Here is a 20,515-nt window from a genome sequence, read left to right as displayed (position 1 = left end):
GGATGGGAGTTGGGTTTTAGGTGTGATTTTAATGAAACCAATGAAAATCAAAGTTTGTTTTATTTTTTCGAGCTTATTCACCGCCCAATCCACCCCCAAGGCTCAAACTGTTTTCTTATCTTCAACTTTCATTTTTACTATTTTATGCCATTATCCCACTTTAGGACATTTTCATTTTTTCTGCTCAAGGTTATAATAAAATTTACCAAAATTAGGTCATGTATATCGATTTCTTATTTTAGTAGAGAGATTTCAGAATATGTAATTAAATTGGATCATCTTTCAATTTTTTGGATTAAATAAGATGATTGTTTTTAAATATAAAATCAGGGCATGCAAATCTTTTATTATTTTAAGGGATTATTGCATTTTTCTCTTATTTTTCTAGCACAAATTCATGAACTGCCCAGCGAAATACTTCAGTATTTGGGATCTAATTCGCACCTCTATCAAAAAATGTGATATCAGAGCATGCGAACCTTTTCATTTATTATAATTTTTGCAATTTTCCTCTTATTTTATTATTCTTTGCACATATAAAATTTACAAGAATTAACCAAATACTTCCACAAAATACTTACACAAAAGCAGGATTAAAAAAACTCATCTTAAGTCCAACTATAAGAAACTAAGTAGTAAGCGCAAATATGAGATTCAATTGGATCCCAAATACTGAAATATCTTGTTGGATAGTTTGGTCAATTTTTGTATTTTGTGATGAAAATAATAAGAAAAGGAAAAATAAGAGAAAAATGCAATAATCCTCTAAAATGAAAAATTTGCGGACCCATATTCTTAAATCTCTCATTGTTGGAGGGGATGTCTATATTGAGTTGACTCTTTTTGTAACGTGATTCTTGAGGTTTTAAATGGTCCCCTTCCACCGTTGATCTTGAATTGATATTGAAAAAATGATTAATTGTTTATGCAATTGCAAATTAGCATGAAATTTTATGCATAAATACCTTGTATCATGTAAACTTGGTGTGTGTAAATGTAGGCATCTTGTTTCTTTGACCGAGTGAATTTCACATTTACTGAGCTGAAAATGGAATACAGAGTCGAATGCTCAACCATGTCCATCAATCTAAGCTGGAAATATACTGAGCAGTAAAGATAAAGGTCGAATGAATTCAACCACATTTTGCAATATAAACCCAAAAACAACTCTCCATTTCTGAACGAGTTGCAACAGAAATTATCTCACATTCTTGAAAACACAAAATTCTTGTTCACGAGTGTCATTTGTTATCTACTCTCTTCCTGTACAGTCGAAGCAGCAGCTGCTCCATATTTTGAAAACACGCCTGAGAGCACCGCTTGCTCTCTAACTTTCAACCTGCATTTTGAAAAAAATGTTAGCAAGGAAACAAGAACGTTTACTGCTCTCGTGCTTCTGTATAGTATTAGGGAGGTTTACTTCTTAGCAGATCCCGGTATGTCTAGGGTTGGAACATTGGGTTTCACTCGTCTTGATGCCACCTTTTTCGGATGCTTCTTTGTTTTTCTCATCTCCTTTTTCTCAATAGCAGGATCTTTTCTTTCTTCCGGTTCATCAGCTAACTCAGAGCCAGTGGTGGTTGAGGCGTCACTGATCCCTCCATCATCTTCTTCCCATTGTCCAGACACATCATGCATCTTCTCACCCGCTTCATTAGCTACACTCTCTTCCGATGAATGCAGCAGTGAAACACTGATCTCTTCATCGGAGTTGAGAATGCGTTGTTGTTGAAAGGGGCCCTTACTACTACCATCAACTGATTGATCAAATTCAGGCTTTGGCAGCTTTAGTTTCACCATCTCACATTTTATCTGCTTTTCAACCTTGCCGAAGGCTATGCTTTTACCTGTGAATTTCTGCATAAATCTAGCAAAACACAACAACAAGTGCAGCCAACTGAATATTTTCATATATATGAAAACTCAAATTACATATGCAAGTCTGGTAGATGTACCTATGTGCCTCGTCCTCCTTCTTGAAGTCGACAAAAGCAACCCCTTTGCAAACTGGATCCCTTGTTTTTTCATTTCCAGAAACTACTGGGATTATATTTACTATTCCAGGAACTCCTTGAAATGCTATTCGTAAATCCTTGTGAATGTTCTTCTTCTTAGGGAGATTGACCAAACGCACTCGAAATCCATCAAAGAGAGGCTGAGGTCCTGCAGAAGCCGTGCACGTTTTGTTATTCTACAACAAAATGCCATAAACATGCAGAAAAGATAAGTAAGGTGCCTTTGCAACATAAGGTAGTAACTAGATAGTAAGTTCTCAAACAAATAGATATGGTCGATATTGGTCGAGCTGCACACTCATAGGGATGAACCACTAAACCAGCTCCCGGCTCATACAAGCTATCCAAGAAATTGGGTACAAATTAAGCATCCTACTCGATCGACGGCATTCGCTAAGTGAGCCAAGTAAGCATAAACAAGCGAGGCACAACGGTTAAGACACCAAAACTTGTGCTGCTCAAATTCTTTCTTATCAAATCAAGACACAATCCAACCAAACATACAAGTAAGTATTCGACTTATACCTTAAACAAATGTACAAACAGTTTAACTGCAAAAAAATTAATCTTTTTCAGCCCTCCCACTTCTCCAAAAACATCTCAAAACTAGTGTGCAAATCAAGCTTCTCAATTTACCCAATGTCAAAACATGAAGAAATCAAATATTACAAAATTAAAATCCCCAAAAATGGCAAACCTTTCTCTTTCTTGGGAGTGGGTTTGAGTGAATTTTCCTTGAGCTTTTTCAGGTTTGCAAGCTGGGCTACCCTACTCTGCTCGATTTCTTCCATCAACTTATCCTCAATTGAAGTATCATACACTTTGCCTTCGCCGAAACCACGCGGCCGCCTCTCAAGCCACTTCTTCATATCCCTCAAAGGAACAAAGACGTCATCCTCGTCATCGCCGTCTTCAATTTCAGTCGAATCAACGAATTCGCCGTCAAAATCTTCGTCTTCGAATTCGAATTCGTCAGCTTCCTCCTTTTCTTTCACGATATAGCCGCCGCCGCCTTTCTTCTTGGTTTTCAAGGCGTTGCAGCACAGCTCAGTTCGCGTCTTTGCTAGAACAGCTTCCAAGTTGAGGTGGGTTGAATACGGGAAGTGGGATTTGGGGGGAACTTGAAGATTGTTTGTGATGGGATTGTGCTGTAACTTGGCAGGAAATCTTCCAAGGCTCAGCATTTCTTCCACGCGATTCTCTCAATTACAAGCTCCAATGGATTTCACACTTCATAGAGTCAATTTCAGATAAGGAAAATCTGTTTGGACGCACTGAATGGGCCGGTCCGTCAAATAATTACTTTATTTAGGCCCATATAAATTCTCTTTGATATACACCTCTCTCGAAAATAATGGCCCAATTATTATTGGATATTGAATCTTAAAAAGTGTTTACTTTGATTAATAGGAATACCATGGATTTAATAATTCAAATTAATTTATACTAGTATATTTCTGATAGATAGGTTAGTTTTGAATTTCTTTCATCATTTTATCATTTAAATACTCAATCATCGTTCTTATGTTTTCTTAATCTATCATAATAATTAATTTATGTCCCCTCAATATAAGTGACTACCATTCGTTAGTGGGAACTAGCTTTACCGATTCTACTTCAATATTACTATCAAATTTTATTTCAATTGTGATTGCACATATATATAGCTAGCTAGTCATAAAATGAGGATTTGATTGAATCATATTATAGACTTCTAGACGGCCCAAATAATAATTACTAATCCTTAATTCGATTTGACAAGTTTTGTCGGAATGGCTCCAATCAGTCGTTTTCTACAGTTGCATTAAAAAAATAATCGTATCGACCGTGACAATCACTGTTCATATGTTAATTTATGAGTTAATTAGTGCAGATTTATATACTTCTTATAACCAATAGTGTAACATGAGGTGTTGTTTAGTCTAGTGACAATAGCATATTTATGTGAATAAATTATTTTTCTCATAAAATATCACTAACAAATTATAATAACTAGATACATTACTTTGCAAAAGAAAATTAATAGCATCTCACCCAGTTTAAATAAACCATATATATAGTTGAATTTAGGAAATTGGGCTCAGAAGGCCTAAAAGTTCTCGATTGAGTATACTTATTTTTTTAGTGCAGTTAATTAATTTTCATTGCAAAACAATTTCTTTATACATGCATGAAATACAAATATATTGTCACTTTCTCATAGTAAGAAGATTTGATGTTAACCAATCCCTATAATTACTGGAGCGGATAAGCTTAGGGTTTATTGATTATACAATGAAGCCAAATAATTGACACTTAGCAGAGGAAATGTTAAGAGTTAAGACAAGAGTTGTGCCGAATAACAAGAATGAAAACACCACTTTCACTATATTTTTGGTTGTTAGCATAATTGTCCATTTCCACATTTTGTTCTAATATTACCGATTTCTGGTCAAACAAACACACTTAATTATCATTAAAACATGGATATCTTATATTCTCTTCAAGAAAAGACATCATTTTGAGCTTATGTTGAAAAGTTCTGTATTGTCTATTTTCCTTTGGAATTATATAGATTCATATACAATTTATTCATAATTTAATAATTACATACTAATTTGGAATCAAATCACAAACCTCCAATTCAGTGGCATCATGCTACCTTGATTTTTCCAATGTTTTTTTATATAAGCAGCCACCTATAAATAATAGAGACATTATACATTCATCTAATTATAAATTTTAAACTTTGTTTGGACTTTAGTATTAGTCATCAGACTTGAAAAAGCGACAAAGATACATGCATCAAGGAATTCGAGATTGACTATACATGTGTAATAAAAATTTTCACTGATGTGGAAATTGAATAATGACTTTCGTATAAAATTGTATTCGCCACATGTGTAATAAATTTACCTTGAATAATAATTTAAGTGATGAATTATACAAAGTGAGTGCATATTAATTATTTTATATCTACCCACCATGCACTACAAGTGGCTTTAGCTATATAGGTCGAGATTAATTAATGGCTTCAATTAAAATGTTAAAATTATTATAAATAATCCCCCACTAATATGGATACTGGATTCAATTTATAGTAATAATTTAATATATAAAAATGGCTCTTTAATTTTGCCACAAACTTGTAGTCCAGTACTATCCTTCACTCATATAAGGATTAGAGATGAGGGCTCAATTTTATTGTTATTTATGATTAAAATTGTTAGATCTTGCATTGGACCTACACCACCCAATTGCAAAGCTCTACTCCACCAAATCCGGCTCTCAAGGATAAATAGTGACAAGCTAATACTCTCTTAGACCAAATAATGGAAAATAGGAAATGGGAAAAATGGGAAATGCACAACGCACAAATATAACAGTGACCATTAAGGTTTTGTCAAAGTGCAATAATGCAATGTTGAAAAACATAAAGAGGAGTGATATTGATCAAACCATGTGAGAAGTGATGCAAATGACACTTCCACTTTGCAATACACATATGGGGAATTCAAATAAAATCATTTTTCGGTTATGAAATTAAGAAGTATATTTAGTCATTAGATGATAAAGATCTAATTAAGGATGTATCTCTCTTGCTGAGTGATGCAGACCTTGTTTTAAAATTTGGAGGAGACAAAATTTTTATTTGTTGGAGTGTAATTAAATTTTACAGCAAATATATTTATTTTTGACACGTTAAATGCATGTGTTTTTACGTTCTCAATAATAATAAATTGGGCATGCTATAGTAAAAGTATAGTATGCATACATGATTCATATATTGTGTCACAAAGCATAGAATTATGGAGGTGTGTTAGAAAACAAACTCAATTTGGAGATGCATATGCATATCCCACATCCAGCAACACCCCATCTCTCTTCCTCAGGATATGGGCACTATGCTTTATTCATGGGATGTTGACTACATTTCTATTTTCATTATTGCCTTAAATTAGTGCCATTTTGAACCACTATAATTTGAGGATTTTTGTTTGTGCATCAATGTATTGGTATGGAATTTTCAATCCAGAGACTAGTATAACAAGATGCAAATCGAGATCATTTTCGATATACCACGCATTAATTGGACATATGCTAAAGAAGGGGTCAAGCAAAATGTGTTTTAAACTTTGACTAGTCTAAAAATAAGTTTTGATTAACTTGATTTGTATATGGACATGAAAGTAATTGAAGAATTATATATATGAATGGGCAATAAATTGAGGTGACAGATAATGTGCTAGTAGGTTAGCAATATATAGTTGAGATATGCGATGAGTATTAATTGAATTAGGCAGAGGTAGAAATGTTTGTAGTCCCCACATTTTGGGCAGATTTTCCTTTCTCCATGTATATTTATTCTTATTTATTTGGTTCAACTTCAGTTGTTGGTGGGAAGGGCACCATAATAATTTTATTTCTTCATGGATTTAATTGGCAAAGAGAAAAATATGAGAAAGGAAAAAGAGAGAAAATTCGTGGGGTGTACTAGATGAGATAAAATGTAATTTATGTTCCATATTAAGCTTATTGATTTAATTATAGTGCACAAACTCGTCACGTTTTCGTAAGTGAAATGAGACTTTTGTCATGTATAACACTAGAAAAGTTGGAAACATATATGGTGTAAATAGTGACTTAGATTGACTATACATATATAGTTGAATTGATCAAAATCTTTAAAATGTAACCCTTCCACATTCCCACTAATTTTGTTATGTAAAATATAAATTTAATAATTGGAAGCGTAATTCTATCTTAGTTTACCCATGCGCACAAGATTTACTAATTCAAAAATTGGAAGCGTGACTTTATGATAATATAAATTAAAGTCATGCTCTGAATCAAATATAGGAGTACGTATTTATTAAATAAAAAAAAAACGATTATAAATAAATAAAGTCAGACGGCAACATACATGTATATTAGCTTGTTCACCTAATCATGTTGCAGGTCACACGAGTTATCGTGTAGCTTAAGTTCATTTACCCCATATTTAATGTTTATTTTTTATATTTAAATAATATAAATAACAATCTATGGGTGGATACACTTATGCTCATAAATAAATGATCATTACCATCACATTAATTATATCAATTTAATTATACATTTATGATAAAGTAATAAATTGTCTTAATTACATCGCTGGATTGAAAAAATTAAACCACATACTATAAATTAAAATACCAATTCATAATTAAAGTACGTCCAAACTGAAATGAAATATTGAAAATCATGAAAAATACATATATATACTTGAACAACGAGTGCCTTGAGCACCAAATTTGAATGAATAACTACATATTTACGATCAATAAATTAATCACGACTGATTGATCATATCAAGGGTGTGTTACATTGTAAATTTATTACTCCCTCCGTCCCACGTTACTTGAGTCACTTCTCTTTTGCACTCGTTTTGAAAAAATAATAATAAATAATTAAAGTGAAGAGAAAATAAAGTAAAAAAAACAATAATATAGTTAAGACTCTTCTCTACATTACTCTCTCTCTTACTTTTTTTTTCTCCATTTTAACTATTTATTATTATTTTTCCAAAACGAGTGCAAAAAAGAAATGACTCAAGTAACGTGGGACATAGGGAGTATATAAAAATTACTCCTATAAAAAAAAGATGGAAAAGCTTTATCATACAACTACTCCATCCGTCCCTAAAAATTTGTCATATTTTTCCATTTCCGTCCATCCAACAAATTTTGTCACATTTTATTTTTTACCATTTTTTGTGATGGACCTCATATTCCACTAACTCATTTCCATTTATATTATATTATAAAACTAATACTTTAAAAGTAGGACCCACTACCTATTAACTTTTTCAACACAATTTTCATTACAATTTTTAAAATTCGTGTCCGGTTAAAGTGTGACAAATTTTAAGGAACGGAGAAAGTATTACTTATATTAGTAATAGGATTATACTCTAGCTATAGAGCGGAAAACATAGGAAAATATCCACACTAATAACTCAAAATAAAATATTATACATAAATTTAATGAAAATAAAGAAAAGTGGTTGCTCGATTTACATGTTGCCCAACGTAAATGATGAATATCACTATGGATGTCAATCGAGTCAGCCTATCAGATTATGGTCCACCCTACTCAATTGCAGGTTAATCGAGTGCGGATTAATCGGATTGAAAATTTTCAATCATAATCCTCTAAGTTTAGAAGGCTATTCAGGTCAGTCCACAAACCACGTGCTGCACTGACATTCCTTAATAGTTAATAGTATCAATGTATTACATAATGCGTTTAGTAAAAATTGTAAGAGTTCAGTAAAAAGGGATGTGATCAAATGAAAACTCTAAATATTGTACAAACTCAAAACTATGATCTGGACCATTGAAAAATGTCAACAGATCACAAAAAGACATTAACAAGAAAATGTCAACAGAATTTCAACGGTAGTCAATGATTGATGTTGTGTTGATATTGTGTTGACATTAAAATCTTGATATTTTACACTGTATTGATATTGTATTGAAACTGTGTTGAAGTTGTGTTGAATAATTTGAGTTTATATAATATATAAGTTTGCATTTTATCACTACCCTTGGTAAAAATATATGCTTTCCTCTATTAAAAAAAAAACAAATGGGGGACCAAATTATTCGTAGGAAAGAATCTTAATTGAGAATTAGCAATTCAAGACGGGAGCACATAATATTGGAGAAATGATAAAATGTAGTAGCATGTACTATATAAATTAAAACGAATTTTACCCATCATCAATCATCATTAAATCCAAGTGATCTTTTATATTCAAAATAATACCTACTACCAAAATAAACCCATCTTTCAGCTTCTCAAATATTAACAACTAAAGCAACTACGCCGAGTATTCGACGAAAATGAATCTCGATCAAGGCAAGTTGGAGAGTTAGAGGCTTAGAGCCATGACGAAGAAGTAAGCATCATCACTTTGGCCGGAAGCCACCATGGATGACAAGGCCTCGCCGGAGGAGGAAGACTCCAACGCCGTCATACTCTGCGTTCATGCTCCCAGCCTAAACGACGTCGTCAATGAGAACATTAAAAAGGCCAGGAACGGAATTTACTGTTCTATATACTGTGAATAATTATTTTTTATTTATTTGTACATATAATAGTTACTTTTACAAATTGCATCATAAGTTATTACTACTATATTTGAGCCAGATTTTGGTAGCTAGGATTCGGACTGAGGTTCGTGTTTAGTTCATATTTGGGCCGATGTTTGGTTGCGTGCATGCAATTGGGCTATCCCGGCCCGGCCCAAACACATCGTTTGGTAGCATGCATGCAATTGTTTGTGTTATAAAAAGCTACATCATTGTATATAATCACAAATGTTGAATTTAATTTCAGGATGTTAGTGTTGTGTTTCATAGATACGCATATATATACTAGAGAATTAATTGTTTATGGTTTGAATTACGCCTGAAGAGCTGCAGATGCTAATCGAGAGTTCAAATGTGGGAATAAATAGCACATTTTTGTGCCAATTAAAAAAATACAATAAAATTTAAAATTGTCAAAAGCAATCGTACATAACATCTTGCTGCTGGATCGGGCCTTGTTGGGTTAGTGACTACTTGTGCAAAGCTATGCTATATTGGAGTACAAAAACACATAATTTACTTGTATCAATGTGTATTCTCAAATTCTACGAGTTTGCTAAAAATGAACAAACAGACATAATTACAATTTGAATAACTCGATCCTTGCTCTAATGAAATGGGAGATTCTTTTCCATATATATACCCAAGTTTGGGCTCATGAAATCGATTTGTTGATGATTGTCATTAGCTTAAACTTGTCATTATAATTCGCACGCTTGCCGACATTGAAAGATATTCAAGCTTCTCCACAAACTTGCCCACTTATTTGAGTTGTAAAACTTATTCTTTTATTGCTAATTACTACTCCAAGTGAATTCTTACACTGGGAGTACACTGATTTGATTTATCGATTCCGTGCCTTGAGGATTCCTTAATGGCTGTAACTTGCTTGGTGTTGGTAGCTTTAGATGTTAATGTTGGTTCGATCTAGGTTCTTGGTTGTTGTTCCTTTGCTTTTTTTGGTTTGGAAATCTTCTCTTGTAGTAAATGTTATGCTGCTTTTTTTGTTGTCTTTGTCAATACTCTTGTAGGTCATCTTTTGGTCCTGTTCACCACATTGTTACCACATTGTTTGATGCTGATTCGAACATTTTATGATACTTATGTAAAACATTTTATGATACTTATGTAAAGAAAGATAAATATTATTTAACTAATCCTTCTTCCTTCACATGAGATAGCACTCTTGCAGGTTACAACTCACAACAAACAATAAACGGAGTATGTGTAGATTATCATATTCATTGATTAATTGCTTCGACAATGGCACAAGTCAAATTAAACGGCTTAAAGAATGAATATTGAATATCCAACATGGAGTATATAAAATCTATAGCATTAGCAATACGAATAACGTACATAAGGCAGTTAAAATAATTTCTCCAAGTAGCATAAATGTGGTCCTCATAAAATTAAATTTGGACAAATACACATCAAGAGAAACAATGGAACAAAACAAGAGCTGAAATCTTACCCCATCCCTATCTATAGTCTATACTATGTATGAATATGATAGCTCATACTCATATTACAATAATCTTTATATATACTCGTGCATTCTTAATTACAAATTTAGTTTTTCTATTTTCTTTTCCCCACCACCTCCCATCCATTCATTTCAATCTACCATTTCTTAACAAAGTATTAACTTTCTATTCTTAGCTAATTAAGAAGAATACATTATACTCCAGTAAATAAGAGATTCGTTATATTATAGAAACGTACAAAAAACATACCACAAACTTTACATAGAAAAAAAGAAAATAAATTAATTTTATCTATCTATATATCCGACGCAAACAGGAGAGACTCCAAACCCAAACCCAAACACACACATTTCTACCCTAGCACACACACCTCCCGCCGCCGCCACATTTTCCGGCGACAATTCCGATGAATATCCGGCAATAACCGAATCCAAAAATTTTCGAGGTGGAATGATCAGAAGAGATTAACGGCCGATCATCGGTGGTCGCATTCGCCAATCGCTATGTCACTGTCGTGCTCCGACCTTCTCTGCGGCGAGGATTCCAATATCATATTCGCCGCCGGCGTGGATGAATTGCCGGAATATTCATCGGACATCGATTCCGGCCCGCCGGACGTCGAGGAATCCATCGCCGGACTTTTGGAAGACGAGAGAGATCTCGCCGGAATCAATTGGCCTCTCTCTCATGAATCGATCGACGCATCTACAAGAGCGGATTCCGTTGCATGGATTCTCAAGGTATTTTCCTCATTCCAGACTCCGTTTCACTGGTCAGGTTAGAGGCGCTAAACTCCACCGGCGGAGTATTCTAGAACGCAACGCGATGAAACAGTGGCTCGCGGCGCACTTTAGTGTTTTCAGCGCATTTTATGACGGGAGAGTTTTTTTGCTTTGATGCAGGTACAACGATATTACTGTTTCCAGCCACTAACGGCGTATCTCTCCGTCAACTATTTCGATCGTTTCCTTCACTCTCATCATTTGCCGGTAAGACTCCGTTACCGTCAACTACACTACTTTTTCTTTTTTTGAGTTGGCAAATACACCAATAACACTAATTAATGCAATGGTTATTACTATTTTAATATTCATTTAATCTAAATCTTATTTTTTCACCACTCCAGCAATTAATATCTATCCATCAGCTTCTGAACTGCCCATTTAATCTCGACAACATAATTAATGAAAGTATTTCGTACAAAATCTTATTCATTTTAGTCAAAATCACGCTGCAGTAATCTCCAAACTTTCATCCACTCAGTAATTAGCGTGAATGAATAATATTGACTTTGTTCCTTTCCAAAGCATTAGATATAAATTGACTTTTAATACCAATATGACAATGACCTATAGCTATAAATAAGGAATCCTTCCTCAATATAAAATTTATATTGGGTAGATATTAAAATAAATTATTAATTAAACTCCATGATTTTGAGTTAAAATTATTAAAAAGTATCAGTTATGTCTTTTTGGTTAAATCCATGTATATTCCTATATATATAAACAGTATTCTTGTCCCACCACTTGGTGCCCACTAAATAAATTAATACTATACCAATTGGCGTAAAGTGTCACGTATGGAGGGCGCTTTCATTAATTAAAGGCAATTAGTTCCGCTTCCTCCTAAGTAAACACTAAGTAATAAATAACAACAATTAATTTATATCCAATAAATACTGTTGAGGGGTAGCATCTTCCTAATTACATTATTATTTGATGACTTGGATGAGATTATGCAGTTTGTGAATGATGACTCAATATTAAGCATGCTTGTTAATCATAATTAATTAGCAAAATTATCTTCTCCATAATTTAATAAGGACTGGTCCATTTGTCCCCTGGTGGTCTGCTACATCCTCAGAATTTATGCATCGTATTATTGTACTAGTATGTACACCTAATCTTTTTATTTTATTTTTTGTTTTTTTGCATGCTGATGAATATAGTTGTACAATAATTTCAGAAAATGAACGGGTGGCCGTTGCAACTGTTGTCGGTTGCATGCTTGTCACTAGCTGCTAAGATGGAGGAACCCATTGTTCCTTCTCTTTTGGATCTTCAGGTAAGTAAATTAATAATGCTAATACTAATAGTAGTTAATTATTTTTGGGGTTAAATGGTTTTGATAATTCTTCATTGATTTATAGGTTGAAAGCTCAAAATTTATTTTTGAACCAAAAAATATCCAAAGAATGGAGCTTCTGGTGCTAAGAGTCTTGGAGTGGAGACTAAGATCAATATCTCCATTTTGGTATTTAAGCTTTTTTGCACTGAAAATCGACCCGACTGCGACATATACCGGCTTCCTTGTTTCAAGGGCAAAAGAAGTCATCCTCTCAACAATGCAAGGTATTCTTTATACAAAATCATCTTAATCTACTATACTCATTTAGTGTTGACTTTTATACACATTATCAATTACTATGTTTAACTACCAAAAAAAGACAAATAATAAAAATTTGAATTGTTAAATTAAACAGAGGTGAGCTTCATTGAGTTTCGGCCATCATGCGTTGCTGCGGCAGCCATACTCACCGCGGCAAACGATCTACCTAAGTTCTCGTTGATCAGCGCTCAACATGCCGAATCATGGAGTGATGGACTCGACAAAGTAAGAATAAATGTAAAAAAAATGAATATATACGTACGTACATTTCGCAAGTGATTAAAACTGAAAAAAAAAGAAATGTTTTATTTTGCAGGAGAGCATCACAAGATGCCACCAACTGATTCAAAAAGTGGCGGGAAAGAACAAACCGAGGAAGCAGCCGAAGGTGTTGCCGCAGCTGCGGGTGAGTGCTGCTGTGTCGTCTAGTGACACATCGTCGTCAGCCTCCTCGTCGTCGTCGTCCACGCCACCACCGTATAAGAGGAGGAGAGTGAATAGCAAGGCGTGGGTGGGTGATGACAAGAGGAGCTCTGATTAAGAAAAAACGAGGAGGGGAGGGGACTAAAATAATATAATAATAATGGTGGTGGTGGTGGTCCAAGGTTTGTCTAGACTTCAAATCCTCAAGTTTTTCTTTTAATTCCATGGGTGAGTGAGGGGTAAAGAATATGATGTAGATAATTAGGGAGTATAATGTATGGTATGTTATGCACAAGAGAGATTTCATTGGTCACCCATTTCTTAGTGGGAAATGCTACATCTCGCAGATTCCCAAGAGGGAAAGGGGGGGGGGTTTGGTACATAGTAATTATATAATTTCGTGTGAGAGAAAGTGAAAATCAATAATTTAGTTGGGAGTGTGGAAAGAAAGAGAAGTGATATTTGGATTTGAGTTTGGTGGGATCCAGAATCCAGAGATAATTATTTATATGGGGATTCCAATATCAATCAAGATTCAAGGTTGCTACAACGAGGAGAGGCAGAAAAACAAGACTACCGTTCCGTTTGTCAATTTTTGAGTATGTGTGCTTTTTTTTTTTGCGGGAATTCTCCCTTTTTTTTTGTCCTAACCATATACTGGACTCAATTTTTCTCGGGTGAAGATCGAACATATGTGCGTATATGGATGTACGCACATATATCGAATTCTTTTTTTTTCTTTCTCTGGCCGATAAGAGGTGGCCTAACCATACAGAGGTCTTTGGGGCCTTTTTTATTTAAATTTTGTGGAATTTCTTTCATTTTTTCGCTCTTGGTTGTTTCTCTTGTTGTTTGTACTTGGATGAAATAATTAAAAAAATGAAAAGATTATTTATAAATTTATAGTGTGAGCTGCCCCCACCAAACCGACCTCGACCCATGAGTGCATGTGACTGAAAATGAAGATTTTGTAGGTTAGCCATTTGGTTTATCAGTGGTGGAGGTGATTGTAGATGAAGGGACTGAGCCTTGGTCCCTCTCCTGCAATAAACGACTCATCCAAATCAATGAATGTGACTCCTTAACCTCCCTCTTCTCGTGACCTTGCCTTTGCATATTATTAAAATTCTAATTAATTTTGAGAATACTCGTTGTTCATATCTCCCCCATATACCCGACATACAATTTGTCGATTTTAGTTGTTTTTAAAAAGAAACATGGCTCGTGTCCATATGAATGTGGTCTGTAAAAGGGAGTGACTGTGCTTTCATAATCCACCTCCTATTTTAAACATAAGATCTAACATGGTACAAAATTACTAAGTACCCAAAAATGAGGGGATTCCCTCTGTCAATCATGCTTCTTTTTATTATATCCAACAGCTGGTGTGTGCTCCACTTTGCACATATAATATAACCACTCTGTGACAATTTTTGTCAGCTAGAGGCTTGAGATTACCTCATTAGACTGGCATCTAATTTAATAATGAATAAGCAAAAACAAAACACATTGCCCCCATATATGGAGATTGGTCAGGCCATAGGGTTTCTCATAATCAATGTGATCCGTGGATCTTGAGCAAATGGATGGCCTTGATTGGTTCTTACACTGAATAATATATATGTGCATTTTGTAATCTTTTTTGATATACTAAGGGGTAAGTGGGACCAGAGCTTCAGACCTTGATATCAGTTTACATTTTCAGATAAAACTTAGAAATTTGGGCTGTAACTTTTGAAATTGCACTAAAGCTTTAGGCAAAGTCCTAATACCAATTTGAATCTAACCATATGGAGTGGCCCCCATAAGCAAAAAAATTGAATTCATTTTAGCTAATTATTTAAGATGATGGATCATGATAGAAGTAGCTATCTACATTTCAATTATTTGGGGTGCGTGGCAAATGCCAATTAGATTAGAGATCAATTTTCTAGGAAAAGTCTTAAAGACTTTGGAGTATTTGAATTTTGAGCAATATATATTGATATTTGATGTTTTCCCTCTAAAAAATGTTACTTGTGGGTTTGTTAGGTAATAAGCAACCAATAAGTGTGATTAATTATGCAATAGCAGCCAGGCCACCAGGCCACACTAAACTACATCAAAACAAAAATACTTTATGCAATGAAAGGAAATTAGTGAAAAAAAAGGAGATAGTAATATATAAGACACGAGTGGCGTGCAATCGCAGTGGCAGCTTTAACTTTCTTTCTTATTCTTGACATGAATTGAAGAGACTGCAGTGAAAGGGCAAAATAGACATTTCACTAATTGATATATTTTTTTGGGCATGTCTCAGAACATAAACTACAAAACCCACATTAATGTATTAATGTGTAATGGCTTGTGTTAATTAGAAACCATAATTTGGCTGCGTGTTATGATGTGAATAGGCAGTTTGCCAAGGAGGAGTGGACATATTTAACACTACTACTATTAAATGTTCTTTGGTGTTGCTAATTTTATCCACAACAGTCATAAAGCTAACTATTTAATGCATGTGTGTATTAGAAAAAGTTAAAGATAAGAGTTAAATAAATAATATTGGCACGATGCATGGAAATTTTTGTTTAGGAAGTGGGGTCGTATTGTAATGCAATGCTCATAAGTTTGTAAATTAGCTAAGTAAAATAGATTATTATTTGAATATTCTCTTTCGGCTAGCATTGGATTTCCACTTTATTTAGTGACCATTCTGGAAAAGCTCCATCAGTTGCATGTTACACGTCCCACAATTCCATCACAATACTTATACTACTAATTTTTAAAGAATTAATTACACAGTATAGATATATCGATCAATCACAAATGTTATGGATAGCTAGAATCTTGAATCTTCAATTTTGAACAAAATCTTGAAGAAATACTCCATTTAATTTCTTTTACCTTTTACGATCTCTCATGTTGTTCCTTACATAGTATAGTACATATTCATGATATTACTTGATTCCTCTTTTAGAAAAATGATTTCGCATCCTTCCTAGTCATTTTTTTACTTTCTCTCTCCTTATTAGTGTATTGATTTGAGCTAACAGCAGAGTGGTTAATGACAAAGGCTAATGTCTCGAGTTCAAGTTCACCATAACGCGACTTTTAAAAATCAAATCTATTTAATCATTTAAAAAAGAGAATAACTATAAAAAAAGAAAAAAGAAACAAGGAGTGGCAAAATGGAAAAGGAGATGAGTTTATAATATGAACAAGAAAAAAATCCAACACTACATTCTATGTTTGAATAGTCGAAGTGAGTATAAATATAAAGAGAATCCCAAGTGGTGTTTCTCCTAAAAGCCAAAAAAACTTTTCTCTCTCCCCATGAAATCCATCTATTGGAGGGGTATAGAGGAGCGTTCTTCAGTCACTTTCTCCTATTCTTTTTACATCAAAATTAATTCAATTAAAATCCAAATTTTCAAACATTTTTAGGCATATGTGTGACAAAGATAAAGGATGACCTAAAAATTCAGCTTTATAAACTTTTATTTCATTTTTTTTTGTAAGACTATTACGTGCATCTCGTGGGGCGTTTTTATTGGACCCTGAAATGAGAGTTTATTTCAAAAGTTGGAATAATTCTCTTACAAAATTTTTCTTATTTTTTCCAGATAGAGCAGAGATTTTATGCTGAATGCGAGACAGCATCACTTGCATTTCTGTTGTCCCCCTTTTTAGAGTTGAGGGAAAATAGTAAACATAATCGAACATGAACAATATCATTGGCCATAAAAGTATATATTATAATTTTTTTTAATAATAAACGAATTATCTTATTTATGTTCATACTCCATATATTTACATCATTACTCATTTATAATATTCATAAGAAACATTATGCTTTTTAATGCCTTATTTGTTGAATAAAGCTATGCAACCACATTGTGGCTAGCTATAAAAACTTATTTTTATCAATTGATAAAAGCAATAATAATGCTAAATTATTAATTTATATTTATTGATCAAATCTCTTAAAATTATTAGTACCTCTTTTTACTTATTTCGGATAGATCTAGATAATGATTTGCAAATGAATAGTATATAGTATAATTCATAACAAAAATTATGATTTTTAGGTGAATCAAGTGTTTTAATTACTAAACCACTAGCAACTGAACTTATTTTGTTTGTAAAATCAAACAACGTTATGGCTAGTTAAATTACATCACTCTGAAATAATTTAACCATTAAATAATTCAATTTTTATTTAAAACTTTACATCATAACTGAAAATTGCCAGAGTGTATTGCAAAAGAGAGAAGATGTTTTTCAGAGAACATTCAAGTATATATATGTTGATAAAATTTCGTTATCATAGTATTTGAGGCAATCATATATACATAGGGGCCTATATATATGCAATATGTGTGTAGATGCAAAGTGCCATGGTTGTGATGTAGAGAGGAATGTAGATGTAATAAAAACATGATGCAATGTGCATGATTACTTATCGACTGTTCTAGCTATAATCATTTTGCTCTAGAATTTTATGTTATCATCATTATCACCACCCCGAACTTCATACGCTAATTCCTTAATTTCTTTTTCGAATCCTTATTAATTCCGTGTCAAAATCTTGATTACCAACTTAATCACACTATTAGGGAGATAGCAGTTGTCTTTTACAATCGATATGGGACAATAAAGTTCATAACACAAATTTGCCCAATGCAATAAACAGTAGTCAGAGTATATAAATAGAAAAATGGCATTTTCATCAAGATTTTTTAATGAAAAGCAAAGATCACACGTGAAACTTTGCAAGCGATGTAAGCTTAGAACATGATAGGTTTGTTAAAAGATGTGTTTCAATTCTCTCTAAAAGGATGAGAAAAAATTGGCTTTGGATCCCAATTGGAAAGCCACAAAAGGAGCTGAAAAAAATAAAGAGAGTGGAATAAGAATAGAGGTGCTATAGAGCTACTAGTATATATATGTATTAATGGAGAGGAGCGTCTGCAAAAAAATGTGATAGTGGCCTCCAATTCATAAAGAGTGGAGACAAAAGAGTCATCTCTATAATCATCAATTTTATAAACTCATCATATTATTTTTTTATCATTATCTTACATTTTCCTGTCTTAGTCACATAAAGCAAATGGGAACCATCGCCCGGCTTATTTATGGCTATATATTGGCAGTTTCTGAGATTTTTTTTGTGTTTAGCGGAATTGACTAAAGTGGCTTAATTAATTAATTAATTGTTTGAAATTTAATTATTTTTTAAACTGTTAAGTTTATGAAGGAAAGTGAAGGAAGGTAAAAGATGGTGTTTTGCCGAAAGCTTCCTATATTTGACTACGTTTTTACCAATTAGTAAAACTTTAGTTTACCAATAAAGGGGGAAAAGAAAAGGGGTAGCAAAGTACACATTGAGAGAATGTCAAGATTAGATTATATTATTGCAAATATGTGGGAAATGATTGAATTATTTTTTCTCTCTTTTTGGCTCAAGTATCCTAGTATTTGAAATCAATCAACAGCTCGATCGTATTTCTATTATACCTAAAAAAGAAGAAGCTACACCTCATGAAGTATCATCGGGATTTTATTTTATTTTATTGTAAATTTCAAATAGGCGTAAATAATACTAATATCAAAAGGTAAAAGAATATCTGAAAAGCACTGTTTGTAGAATGAGCTGAGCACAAATGCATGCGTTCAGTTCCATATGTATATATAGGCATAGTTCTTTTTTCATTGTTCATTTATAAATGGAGCATATAATTACGTTTATTTGTCAGAACCTTTTATATAGTACAGTAGTACTACTACATAATATCACTCCTAATTTATTTATTTTAAAAAAAATTTAGACACTAGTACATTTTTTGCCCGGGACAATGAACCAAAAAATTTGGGTTCCTGTTTGATTGTTTGTTTAATACTTCTGCTTAGAGGATTTGTCATGTACTACTATACTGAAAAGTACAGAATATATTTCATGATCTGATAGACCTCAATTTGTTAATCATGGAATTAAAATCAAAGAAATTATTACTGGCTAATGCCTGTTGCACGTTTTGTTTCATTGGGAATATGCTATGTACTAATTTCTTAATATGGAAACAGACATTTACTACTTTTTCCAGTCAATTCTGCACTTTACTGCGTATTTTACGAGATTGGGCCACGTAAGTTTGTTTAACAACTTTTAATTAGTTTTTTAATATGGCCTAATTTTATTGTGTTTCCAACTTTTGATTAAGATAATCTCTTGCCAAATAGAGGTCAGTGTAGTGTTTTTTTTATTCTTACTCGACTCAAAAAATCAGCCCAGTTTTGTGTACTTGAATATTCATTAAACTCAGCCCAACATTTTTTCTTTATTTGTTACTACTAGTATTAGTTTTTAATGTTTGAGATACCTAGCCCAATACACTCACAATAATTAAACTCAATTTTCAGCGTTCGGTCCAATTTCCATTCTCCTACATCTTCAATCATGGCTTGGTTCGGTTATTGGCCAAATTGGCTTTAATTGTTTTCTAGAAATTTCCAATTCTTAACAAAAATGTCCTAAGTCGGAATTTCATCAAAATATTTATTAGCTATGTAGGGTAAGCCTATCACATCAAGTATTTGTAGATTGTTATAGTGTAGTTGTTTTATGAAAATGATTACCTCTTCATAAAACACATTTTCACTAGACATATTCCATTACGGGCACCCACAGCGCATCGCGTGGATGTCTCCATCTCGGCAGCGAGACAGCGATGCAAGCTCCGTCTCATCGCCATCTCGTCTCCGTCGCGTCCCGCGTTTCCTTTCGAAGAGGCAGTTGGCGAGACGTCTCGCCACGCACCTTGGCGAGCTGTGGTTCGTGCGTGACGCCCACTCGCCGGCCGGCGAGTGGGCGTCGTTTATATCCGTTAAAATTGATTTTTTTTAAAAAAATTTCAAAAAATAATAAAAATATAAAAAAAAAACCCAAAAATTATACTAGCCGTTTATAGCCGTTTTTTTTCAAATTTGGAAATTTTTTGTCAAATATTTTAAAGCCTCCAATCACTTCTATAAATATCAAATCATTCCCACAAATTATCCACCATAAAAAAAACTCTCTATTCTTACTCAAACACTCTAAAAT

The 20,515-nt window shown here is 33.3% G+C and overlaps 2 protein-coding genes across 2 annotated transcripts; one reads left to right on the top strand and one right to left on the bottom strand.

Moving 5' to 3' along the window:
* Window positions 1–1,111: 1,111 nt before the first annotated feature.
* Window positions 1,112–3,240, bottom strand: LOC125203220 (RNA-binding (RRM/RBD/RNP motifs) family protein). Its single transcript, XM_048101530.2, has 4 exons — window positions 2,713–3,240; window positions 1,956–2,163; window positions 1,421–1,867; window positions 1,112–1,339 (listed from the first exon to the last, which is right to left on the bottom strand). Exons 1-4 carry the CDS (start codon window positions 3,197–3,199, stop codon window positions 1,249–1,251), a joined length of 1,233 nt encoding a protein of 410 aa, XP_047957487.2. The 5' UTR covers window positions 3,200–3,240; the 3' UTR covers window positions 1,112–1,248.
* A 7,682-nt stretch (window positions 3,241–10,922) lies between these two features.
* LOC125208627 (cyclin-D1-1-like) lies at window positions 10,923–14,252 on the top strand. The gene is made up of 6 exons (XM_048108281.2): window positions 10,923–11,357; window positions 11,520–11,606; window positions 12,586–12,684; window positions 12,770–12,971; window positions 13,103–13,233; window positions 13,325–14,252. The coding sequence occupies exons 1-6, from the start codon at window positions 11,121–11,123 to the stop codon at window positions 13,547–13,549; spliced, it is 981 nt and encodes a 326-aa protein (XP_047964238.1). The 5' UTR covers window positions 10,923–11,120; the 3' UTR covers window positions 13,550–14,252.
* Window positions 14,253–20,515: the final 6,263 nt, after the last annotated feature.

The sequence above is a fragment of the Salvia hispanica genome, chromosome 6 (genome assembly GCF_029641045.1).
Source record: "Salvia hispanica isolate PSC_SH4W2 chromosome 6, Shi_PSC_v1, whole genome shotgun sequence".
Classification (NCBI taxonomy): Eukaryota; Viridiplantae; Streptophyta; class Magnoliopsida; order Lamiales; family Lamiaceae; genus Salvia; species Salvia hispanica.
Note: the sequence above shows the minus strand (reverse complement) of the source record. Positions and strands in the feature narration are given on the sequence as shown.